The following is a 12406-nucleotide window of genomic DNA, read 5'->3' on the forward strand; positions in this document are numbered from 1 at the left end:
CTCGCTGTCTCCTGGTGTGCACCATTGCGGTAAGTCATGCTGATGCAAAAGGCAAGTGCTGCACCAAAGTAGTACATGCAAACATTGGAGTGTTCAGTTAATAAGCAGTGAGAATTACAGTGGAGGATGAAGGACTTTGCTATCAGTTCAGTTCCCTCAATCTTCTTGTACCTGCCTTTGAACTGACTTATTCTTTATCGTGGCACATTTTAATTAAGTTGTGATTATGTTCAGCCGGGTGCTAGGGGTGTAATACTGTAGATAGCAAGTTGTATATCTCAAGGTCAGAGTGTGTGTGTGTGTGTGTGTGTGTGTGTGCGCGTGTGTGTGTGCTCACATTAATAGCAAGAGTATTTCTGTGTCCACTCAGTCCATTTCTTTGACTGTAATCCTCACTTATCTGCAGTCTGTGAGTCAACGCAGATGATTTAGGCTTCTCATTTCTAAACTGCCTCAGTCTTTAATCTCTCCTTAACTTTTAGTCATCCTGCATCCTTGCATGTGCAAGAGGGAATATATCATAAGTCACAATCACACCAGCCGCTGTCTGGTTTTCTCACACCAGTGTGTCATTGCTCTTGGCGCGTGTTCTAAATTTGGTTACGATCTTTCTCTCCCCCCCCCCCCCCATTACATTCCCTTTGCCTTGCGTTGACAAGAGTTTGCCAGGATTTTAAAATGTTACTTCAAGGTTTTTAATCAGCACCTCTATGATTTTATGGGAAAAGTGCGTGTGTGAACCCATGCTGTCACAATATTATTTCTCCTGTCATTTAGTTCTCAAGCTGACACCTCTGAGTCGACTTGCTTTGGCCCAAATTCCCACTGAGGGCCGTGCTGAGGGAGCCCAAGCACTGTAGGCAGCCAACTACAAACATGCAGTGACAATTCAAATCAGTCCAGTTCACTGGCTCTGACTGTGACTCAGGACATTGAAAGCACTGAGCAGAAAAGATGCATACGTATCCCGCCAAGCTGGGCTGTGACAGCAACAGAGAAAGGGAGACAAGAAAAGAAAAGTGCTGCAGAATTTTATGAGCGTTCCACCAGGTATGTGGCCCAGTTTTAACTCGGACTGGAACAGCGCCAGGTCCATTTGCAAGTCAGAGAGAGAGGCTGACGGTTAAGTAGTGTGTTCCACGGGCACCAACTGCAGCAGCGGATCTGTCTAGAGTATTGTTATGCAAGCAGGAGGGGAGCAGTCCCACTTTGATTCAGGCAGGCGGACAGTGGCTGGGATGCTACGGTCACTGATGCTGTTTCAGCTGGAGGCTGCTGAGGGCATTCACTGTCCCATCTGGGAATCAGCATATCAGGGAGAAGTGTAGCTCAGGGCTGGGAGCAGCCATTCTGCACAATTTGATCATAAAAACAATGGAATGATGGACACATGAAGATGATCCTTCATGCTTTCTTATCAGTTAGAAATGTTCTGAGCTTCCCTTGACTTTTCACCAGGTTTTTGACAGCCTCATTTTAGGTAAGTTTAAGTTGATTTCTTTACTACTGCATACTAATGTTCATTCAGCCTATATTACACTTGGTTTTGACTGTAGTGCGAGAATTTCAGACAACTGAATTATAAATTATTAAATATATTCAACTGTCCTCCTTTGACCTTGTTGTCCATATGAATGACTGTACTACTGCAAGTGTATCACTCTATAGTGTCTGAGCATGTGAGCAGTTGGCTGACAGTCTTAAACAAAACACTGTCCGGTGGTTTACTGTGATATGTAAATCATGTGCAGGCAGGGAGGGAGGTCTGAGGGAAACGGGACAGAGTCAGGCTGCTGAACTAATTCCTGCAGAGACTTTGTGGTTCCGTGATTGGCTTTTAATGTGCTTCCTGGGATGGGGAGCCATGTGCCCAGTAATTGTGGGGGATGTTTGCTGACTCATACCAGTGCGAGCCACAGGCTTTCAATGCATCGGACTCACACTCATCTGCTTAGTTTGCACTGCTACACTGTAGACTGTGATCATTCATGCATTGCTGTTTGATGTCCTCTTCAAAGACGGAATCGACACAAGCTGCTCTTTCAGGGCTGGAAGACATTTATTTCTTTGAAATTCAATGTTTTTTGATTTTGTCATTTTTAGGATGTGCGTTTGAAAGTTTTCTGGAGAAGGACATTAGCATACGGTATGAAATGCATTAGCATGGAATGTTTATCATCTTTTGGCACATTGTTTTTTTGTCTTTTTTTTTGTCCCACTAAATTTGCTCAGCTTCACTGTTCTCCTCAGTATCATTTTGAGCTACAGCACAGAACTGGTTTCATTTTGCAAAGCCCTGATAAACCCGCGGTACCAAGATAAACCCGCTGCACCAGGACAACATTAAACAGCAGGCAAAGTCAGTTATTGCATTTAGTGTGATATGTTTCTTAGGAATTGGAGACTGAGAAACCCATTCCTCAAGTCACCAGAAATATGACTTCTAAGGAATTCTAATGTGCGAGCTGAATGTGTAAATCTAAGTCCTTGTTTGTTGATAGGCTCATCATAAAAGGGAAAATATGTCGGTGTTGTGTTTACAGCTCCTTCCACAGCTCTGAAGTGGCAGGAAGGGATAAAAATGCAAAAGAAAACATACAAATTTGAGATGTCTATAACAGCAGCTACGCTTTAACCAAAAATCCAATAAACTATAAATTGATACTTCTTTTCAAAAAGTACTAGTTCCACATCCAGGCATTGCATGCACCACTGCACACCACATAGATGATGAAGTACTTCAATTCTTCACAGGGATGCAGAACTGGCCCTGTGAATACCACCAATTCTGTGTAATGTCATTGCCAATAAAACTGATCTATCGTGCACGCAACTTGCTGCACTTTTGAACTTGACAAACTTCAATGTCACCCTGGATTATAGGAAGACAATACAGAAATAGGTTCATGTGGTAAGACATAATCTTACATCTACAGCAGTGAAAAATGCTGCTCAGGGCATAATTTAGTTTCTTTATAACAGCCTTCATCGTGTCCGTGTCCTTTCACAGACACTGTATTTGTGAAGCAGAAGCTGTGCAGCAAAGCATTGTGGTCACGGTGAGCTACTGCAGGGAAAGTACTCAGCAGACCCAGAGCTTGTTAACTGCTAATTATGATCATTATATAATAATATAGCACATGCATGCACAGGGATGCTATGATGGGATGTTTTTAACACTGGAGAGCATCATGTTCAATGGGTGATTTCTTTTTTCTCTCGCTTAAATGCCACATCTCAGATTGTCCTGAATCCAACTGTCAGAGAGAGAGAGTGTGTGTGTGTGTGTGTGTGTGTGTGCGCGTGTGTGTGTGTGTGCGTGTTGTCATCCACAGACACGCTCCAGTGGTAGACGCGCTCCTCCTCAGCTAAACCAAAATGACATGTGGGCCGGCCTCTGAGAGCGTGATACATATTTTATGTGTTCTATGTGAAGCTGTTACACAATTCACTTCAGAATAGAGCTTTTTCAGAGATCCCACCCAAGACACAGCGTGAGGTGAGGATGATTCCTCTCATACTGTGGAAAAGTGCAGCTCAGGCTTTACTTTTTGATGCAAAGTTTTAATGGCTGCTAGCGGCAAGGACATCAAACATTTATGGTTTTTGGTGCAATATCAGGGGAGGCGTTTCCATCACAGTTCACCTCATATATTTTGATTTGCCTGGAAAGCAAACGCTCCAATTTAAATAAAGTTTAGGTGTGGGTGTTTGCTAAAAGTACTTGCAGCCACAACTACAACACTTTCCTTTGCTGAAAGTGTGGCGAGAAACACACACATCAATCATTTCAACTGAACATCAGAACCTAATTTCCTCGGCTGTTTGTTTTTTTGACAGGATTGCTCTCTGCTCTTTATGTAGCGTAACAGCTGAATATGGCTCAGTTTAAAAAGTTCCTGTAAATTTCAGGAAATTAGCACAAACCTGGGCAACTAGGGGCAAGAAGCATACAACTTATTCCTCTGTGTGTGCACAAAAACAAAGGATGCACTTACAGAAAAAGATGAAGGAAATGTTGGCTATCAGTATCTATTATGGCACAAAAAAAAAAGCTGAAGGTGAACAGCCCAGTTCAAACACCGACCTGTGTAGACATAAAAGCTCAGCAAACCAGTCGGAAACAAAACAGGTAAATTATAAAAGAGCGAAAATTACTTTCTGGTTCTACTCACCTCCCTTGCATATTCTTTAAAATGATGTATTTGCCTTCATGGCACCTCAAATTATATCCTTCATTCGTTTCAGTTGCTTCAAGGCCAAAATGTGGGGAATGTACTGAGAAGTGTAGAGCACTATGTTGGAGGGCTCCTCATGTATTTGGCGGGATTGACATGTATGTTTGATTGATGTGCTTCCTAGAACAAGCTCTACTTGATCTCTTCAGTCTGATCGAGGTCGCGGTGACAGATGGAAAGCGTCACAACTTCTGTTGGTCAGTTTTACCTCTGCAGCGTTAAAGACCGAGCTCAGTGGTGCCACTGAGAGCCATATGTACGCAGAGTTTCACTCCAACCATTTCAGGTAAACGGATCCTCTCCTTCTGGCTAAAGATGTTGCTCTAATCAATTGCTGCAGTTCCTCATATAGACCAGCTGACATGTCTCAGGGACGCAAGTGGCTTCTTTAAAAGCTGGAGCACAAGGTGTGGCATGCAGTTTTCAGAGAAAAGCTCCTGTATATGTGCTCAGTTTCCTCCCGTCAACTCTTGGGACAAGCTGACATTGGTGACAGCTTTTCAGGAATCACAAGAGCAGATACTCAGTAGACCAAACACTAGTCTTTGACTGTGACTGACTTCTGTCACTCTGGATCTGACTTCACAGGAAATGTGTTTGTACAAGTGTGTCGGGTCAACTTGCTTATTTGTAGCGAAGGCAAATCCAAAGCTTTTTTTCAGTCACCAGATTAAATAGAGGTTCAGTTCCTCTGGGGGCCGTGTCAAAGTGTCCTCGAGCAAAACACTAAACCCGTAATTGCTGCCGAAAGGTTGGCATCTTGCGTGGCAGCCGCCGCCATCAGCATACGAGTGTATGTGGGCTATCGGCCTTGGCAAAGGTCTGAGCTCTCCGAGTGCATTTCAAGTTCATGGCTTGAGTCTGGTGTACTATTTTAGGTACTGTATCTAAAAGCACTTTTTTTCTTTCCTGTTCTAATGACCCATTTCATACAGACAACTGCCCACACACCACTCCACTGCAGTACGCTGTGATGACTGTGCCTTTATATCCCTGCTCAAGCTGCAGTTCGATCGAGAACTGTGCCAGTTGCATAACTGCTGAGGCATTCTGGTTGCTTCAGTGTGCATCAGGGATCTTACAACTCAACACCCTGCACTCAAGTTTGTTCTGGTCCTTGAACAGCAGTAGATGTTCAGTGAAAAGGCCTCAGTCACCCTGTTTCAGCAAGTTTAAAGGGTTCATTTTAATTTGTTCATAGATATTCATTGTTGAAAACGTTTGTCGAACAAATTCGCTCGGCAATCCAGCTGCTCTTCCTGTGTTACATCAAAAATGAATCAGGCCACTGGGCAGTTGGAATACCATCAGAACCAGTGAATTCTTTCTCGAGCCAATGGGGAAAAAAAGAAGACTCCTTCTTTAGTGAAGGCGACAGTCAAATTATCACCTGCTGCTTAACAAACCCGCAAAATATTTGATATTGGAAAATTGGTTGACATCTAAACCTAGACGCTTGAAAAATAAAGTCAGATTTTCAGATCCAAGTGTCCCATCAGGCTGACGGGCCGTTTCCCCAACAGAGAAGGTCACTGCTCCAGAAGCTTGTTGCATTTGGGCCATTCCGCCTCCATGTGTCTCACACTAGCTGGTTCTATCTTTATCTTGCTTATTATATAACAATAACATGCTTATAAAAGTACTCTAGAACACTGCCAGGGTATGAATTTATACTCCGTTTGCTTGATTTGAACGCAAACTAGACAGCTTGTCAAGCTTGTTCACGCTGGAAGTCGTCCTGTCGTCAACCTCTGGGTTGAGAAATGTTTGCAGGGAAGCGTAAAGAACAAACGGCACAAAATAGTAACCACAGAGGAAAGAAACATCATAAATCCTTAGCAAATACAATGCTGATGTAATTATATGCGGTCATCATATATGTCATGGGCACTCCAGTGGTCGCCATCTCCTGCTTTTTGTGCTTTCCCTGCTGTTTGTGGATCAGCCCGTGACGATGATTTGATCTGATTGCTGCTATGAGACAGGACTGTCCTCATCAGCCTGAGGAAAACCTCACAGATCAAACGTTGCCTTGTAAAAAGGAGATTATTATGATTTATTGACAGATTAACAGCATGCGGACCTGCGGTGCTCCTCTGACTCCTGCAGTGAATTACTTTTTTGTCCTGCAGCTGAACGTTTTGCCCAGTTTTTCTTTCTCCTGCCAAGTCATTCAGTTTAAGGGGACGACAAACACAAAACAGGTCACACAGGCAAACCTGTGACATCACCGCCTGGCGTTTAGCCAGATGTACAACACAAGTCAGAGTTTTAACTCATGGACGTTCTTCGATCAGGTAGATTCTTTCATCCAAAACAAATGTATACAGGGTGTCGATCATGCCATGACGGCCTTCTGACCATCCTTAATCACTTTAAATCCCTATAATGGGCCAACAGATTAATTCTCCCACCTAAAACCCTCTCTAATCTCAAATACCACAACAAGCACAGGAGGCTGCAAAAAAAAAAACCAACAAGCGTTATGCAATAATATTTAATGGTTTTATTCTAATCTCTGACTAATTGATCACGAAACGCTGCGCCACAGGAAAACTCTTTAGTTGTGACAAACTGTAGAAAACCTTGTTGCAGCCAATTGCACAGGCCTTCATGTGTGAGTAAAGGAACAAACACACCGGCAGAGTACTGCAGCAGAGTGCTGTAATGTTGTTAGCATGTGTGATGGATTAAAGAGAGAGAACTTAATTATCGATGTTGGAGAGACAATCCAATTATGGAAGATCTATATCTTAACCAGGATATGCACTCGGAAAATACACATCGCATGCTATACATGCTGTACAGGCATTATCAACAGCCCAGGCTGTAACTTTTTAATGTCCTAAATAATTGGCCCGGTCATTTCTGCAGACTTCTAACTTCTCTTTGTGCCCATCTGAAACCCCTTCCTCTCCTTCCGTGGTAGAACCTCAGTCGACTGACCAGGGTTCTCTCACCCGCTGCTGTCCGTCCCTCGCCCCAACACCCTCACCCATCACTCTCTTTACTTATTTTAATTATTTACGTACCCTTCTCTCACACCAACTCCACTAATACTTGACGTCATCCACAAATTGTTTTTTTTTTCTAGGTAAAACACTACAAATACAAGCGTAACCAGTCCACAGTGACTGTTTGTCTCCATGTTGGTTAAAAGTCACATTTGATCGTGTGAGTTTCTCTGAGAGGATAGGATGGAGGAGAGGATGCCGGCGATGTTAAAAATTGGTCTATACCTGTCATTGTGTCTGTGGTCTTCCATGTTTTTTAAAATATGTTAAGATCTGAAAATCCTCCCTGTCTGCAGATGGACCAAAAACAACTACACTGGTGAACTGTGGTTCCCAACTGTTTTTTTATCACACAAGGCTGAAAACGGTTGGCGCTGGAGGGGAAAAATCAACACAAAGGGCTACTCTTAGCTGTCCCAACAATAGCAACGTAAAGTCTGGATTGGTTTCACATAACAGTGTCCCTTGAGCAGCTGCACTTTTCCTCTGTCCACCTATATGTTAACTTATCATGTGGTTGTGTCTTAAGGGTTTTTTGTGTGTGTGCGTGTGTGTGTGTGACCTTAGTACATGTATTGACACCAAAAGAATTCCTCTTTGACAAAGTTAGGCCACAGGAGGAACAAGTGAAGTTCAGGAATCTGGGACTTGATGCTATATATAAAAATTAGATCAGCGCTCTCGTAAAACTACAACAGTCTTGAGAAAATTAAATTATGCAGATAGCATGCACTCGTTCAACTCTATTATCTGTTGGTGCTCAGCTAGGACGGAGGGAAACTGGGGCAGACTGAGACTCTTGTCTGTTGGTGCTACAAAATAAAAAGCTTCATATTCAGCTGAGTGAAGCAACAGCAATTAGAAGGAAGCATTTACCATTTCAGAAGATGACAGTTGGCACATTAAAAAAAAAAAAAAAGAAAAAAATTCATTTAACAAAGTTTTTGTAAACCATTAAGCAGTTGAACTGATGATGGTATGATTTCTAGGTCTGGTCATGAATTTTATGACAGTCATTTTCTTTTCTCCCAAAGCTGATTTACAGCGTTTAGGAAATTGACTTCTCTAATGTCTTCTGAGTGTATGATCAGACCCTTTGGCGCAGCAGTTTGGAGACTTCACCAGAGTAAAGTGATCTTGTTGTGGGTCTCTATGGGTATCTTTAGTCTGGCTGGAGGGCTGATTATAGGTTCGGAGTACCAGGGCAGTTTTAGCTCCTTGTATTGCTTTGATGATGGCCTGTTGAAAGACTGGCATGTTAAAAAGGAGCTGAAAATCACATTCAAGCTGTGACAGAAACATGAGTCCAAAGGGAGGGATAATTAGGAATGATGTCACATGAGAAAAATCACAATATGAATAACCGATAAATCGAGGTTAAGCATGTGTGTGTGTGTCTGTGTGTGTATGAGACCACGCGTCAAGAAAAACCGAGCGGGGGTGCTCTGGTTAAGAGTAGGATTCCCTTTAGCTTCTTCACCGGCTCATTGTCATCTATCGATTTGCCCCCACTCACTTTAAAGCAGCACGTGGGTCTAAATTGTATTACAGTAAGCTGCATTATACTGGTAAGTGTACCACATCTGTAGAGAGCAAGTCAGTCTGCACCACACCACACTGTCTCCTTACCGTCTCCGCCCGTGACTCATGCTGGACATTTGTTTTCATTCAGGTAAGATGAAATAACCCTTTAAGCCTCCTCACTTTGGCGTCTCAACATTTAAAATGTCTTATTTTAGGTTTTCATTGCTGTAAGTAGGGCAAGGAGTGTTTATTGGCATTTACAGTAATTATATCATGTCATGAATGATCCTGTGATCAGTTTGTTTCTGATGCAGTGCATGGTTCTGGAAGGCAGAGCGTTACTTGATTATTTGACAAGGGTTTTTGCACTTTCCCCCCACTTCAAGACAAAAAAAAGAAAAGAAAAGAAATGTTACTGTGATTTCAACATGTCACCATATTATGCATCTTCAGACGTTGTAGGCCAGAGCCATAATGTTCTCTGTTTTTTTTGTCCGGATGCACACTCGTGTCATTCTCCTAACACAACATCTCTACAAGACCTTGAGGGAATTTCTCAAAACTTTGATCAAATGTCCACAGGTTTCAGTGAACCGAGGTCAAAGGTCAAGGTTAATGTCACTCCTCAAGCACACATCTCGGCTACACTTTGAGGAAATGTCTTTAAATGTCATAAAAACCAAATTCTGATGGTTGAAACTCAGTTTGCCAGGTTCACGTTGCGGAGGCGTATCTTTGTCCTCTCTGTTACGGGCACATGCTTGATTATACATAAACTATTGAATACATCCATTAAAAAAGGACACAGTCAAGAAGGACAAAGTTATATTTGACCTGGCATTACAAGTTAAAGGAACTTAGTCAAAAGAAATGGAACAAATCAAAGAGGAACTAAGGAGACATTTGATAATCAGATGTTCAAAATGTGTCTGGTCGTAACCGTTTCAGTTACTGAATATAAAGCCCTGCTGGCTTCATCTTATTATTAAAGCAATGACTTTTATGTCATTCAGGCAGTAAAATTCCTTTGTGTGTCTTTGGAGGGCATAATAAAATATTCATTCTCTTTGGGCATTTGTTTTTCTCCCTGCTGTAGCCTTTCAGTTTAACTGGTGGATTTCAGTTTAGGATTAGCAACTATTTTGTCAATTCCAAGGTTTTGTGAGTCAGAGACAGTTTTTTTTCATACGAGGAGATTTTTTTGGTAAGCAGTTGTGCGTTATGCTGTTAGAATTGTTGATCACGTCTCCCACTCGTCGCTGCGTTGTGCTAAACTTTGGTTGTTGAGTAAACACTTGAGATCGTGGACCTTTTATACTTCTGAATCACCAGTGTTGGATGGGATGAGGGGACTAATGAACCCCCTCCACCATTATATCATTGGAAGAGAGGTGCTGTCTGCAGGCCGTGGTAGAGCCAGTTAGTGTTGGCATGACCTGAAAGGAGCTGTTTTCCTACTGCGTGTGCCAAGTGGTGTCAGTCTGCTGTTGGCCTCCCCAGCATGTTTCACACAGGAGGCTGACTTTAGAGGACCAGGCATGCATTAGGCAAGGCTGATGACTCACATCCCTCAGATGCTATCTGATTTTAATCTTATGTCATTTAAATTGATTAATCCTGAGCAACATTGAGTTTCTTTTCATCCTCGTGTAGCCCATTTTTTCCCCTTATTGCTTCAGATCGGCTGCTCAGCTTCAGTATTTATCAGTACAACTAAATTCACTTAAATCACATTCAGCTTTGTGTTTCATTCACGTTTTTTTTTCTATCGGTTTTTTTTTTTTTTTTTAAGCTCAGTATTTCTGCCAGCCAAACAATTTGAACCTGTGACTGTCTGGTTCACAGCCCTTAGACATCATCACTGTGAAACTGATACATCATGTCCCTCCCCCTTAAACCATCTAGCCCCCCATCCCCCCCACCCCCTCCCTTTTCTTCTGTCCCACTCCCTTCAGTCAGCATGTCTGTGGTTAGGAGCGTTCTCTCTGTGAGGCAGATGCCTGCAATGCACAGCTGTTTCACAGTATTTTCCCAAGGTCCTTATCTAAATCATACTGGAGGGTTGATTGTCCAAGATATTGTTATTACTTATGATGATGACCCCCCCCACCCCCCCTTTTTTATCCCCTACTGTTACACTGGCCCGCGCTCCCCTTCCATGAATCAGTCTGCCATCCAGTCCCCCATCAAGCTGGCTTGCTCTCCCTGCCTCCCCTACCAGAAGCTTCCTTCTTCAACTGTTATTAACATTTCCGTGTTTCTCACATTCTGCATTGTAAACTGTTTTCTTGTCTGTAACAACATCTACTGCACGTCTGTCCGTCCTGGGTGAGGGATCCCTCCTCTGTTGCTCACCCTGAGGTTTCTCAGATTTTTCCCTGTTAAAAGGGTTTTCTATGGAGTTTTTCCTCAGTCGATGTGAGGGTCTAAGGGCAGAGGATGTTGTTATGATGCCATGTAAAGCCCTTTCAGGCAAACTGTTTGTGAAAACGGGCTCTACAAATAAAATTGCCTTGCCTTATGATGTAGTTCTCATACAACGTGACACATAACTGTTTTTGACTTGTGTACATAAATTTAAAGTATATTCCAGTGTTTTACTGTAGAGGTAGTTTTTTTTGTTTTTGTTTGCCAAATGGATGTTCATGCACCCACATTTGGTTTTAAACACAAAACTTTGGAAGTAGTGTTTATATTAAAATGTTGTTCTAAATTTATGTTTCCTTCTTCTAGACCTCAATCAAGTGACTCTCAGCAGCCATGAGCGGTGGACTGAATATCAAAGTCATACCTCAGACCCAGAGTGACGCAAGAGTCAGCTCTAGTTTGCCTTTGCCCCGTTGCATGATGCCTCTCTCCAAGATGGATCCCAAACAGCAGTACAGCGGCCTCCCAAATCCTACTGTGCAGTATCAGCACGCTACCAAACAACATCCTTCCTTCTCCTCATCCTCCGTTTCCTCAGGTTCCACAGAGCAGGTGAGAGACGCCACGTTAAAGGACCTGCTGCAGCAGAACACTGGACTATATTCTCATCGGAGCCCAGCGGCTACAGGACGCACTGATGGAACATGCTCTGCGTACAGCAGCCCTCGTATACCAAAGAGGGAAGTCCCACGCTCGAAAGACACCTTGGATCTCCGCAGCAGCGCTCTGACTCAGAGGGCTTTACGAGATCTTCAGCTAAGAAGGAACACCAATAAGAACTGGACATTTGGAAAGTATCGGCTGAGGAGTGTTGATAATGCAGGGGACGATGAAGCCTTGTGTCGACTCTCAGGTAACGGACATGGAAGAGGAACTCTTAATACCAGAGGGGCGAACGGGAACGAGATACCTGGAGTGTCTTCGGCTGGAATTGCTAACTTCCATAAGGAGGGGAGGAACATCTCCGTCCAGAGAGCTGCTGAAGCAGGGGCGTCCAGTAACAAATCAAAACCTCTGTATCAAACCTTCATGGCCCGCAGAGGGAGTGAGCCAGGAAAGGTGAACATGGCTGCTGTCGCTCCCTTCAGGTTCAGGTGAGCAAAGTGTTTTACCTTTTTAACATGGCCACCTCATGTCTCGTCTGATAAATCTTTGTCTTGGTTTTGAAAAAGTGATTTTTCTGTATCATCATATTTTGCTGGT

At 43.0% G+C, this 12406-nt stretch overlaps 1 protein-coding gene across 3 annotated transcripts in view; it reads left to right on the plus strand.

The window, feature by feature from the left end:
- The window catches only part of nav1b (neuron navigator 1b), a 76840-nt gene that overhangs the window by 14341 nt on the left and 50093 nt on the right, over positions 1-12406 (plus strand). For 2 of the 3 annotated variants that reach the window (XM_086199976.1, XM_086199979.1), the window contains exon 2: positions 11510-12297. In XM_086199976.1, the coding sequence (XP_086056102.1) occupies positions 11537-12297 (761 nt within the window). In that variant the 5' untranslated portion in view covers positions 11510-11536. Of the gene's footprint in view, positions 1-1244; positions 1481-11509; positions 12298-12406 lie in introns of those variants that run through there. The other variant, XM_086199978.1, reaches the window with a different exon arrangement.

Source organism: Aulostomus chinensis, chromosome 3, assembly GCF_037954235.1.
Source record: "Aulostomus chinensis isolate RoL2024-O1b breed Wild chromosome 3, RoL_Achi_v1.0, whole genome shotgun sequence".
Classification (NCBI taxonomy): Eukaryota; Metazoa; Chordata; class Actinopteri; order Syngnathiformes; family Aulostomidae; genus Aulostomus; species Aulostomus chinensis.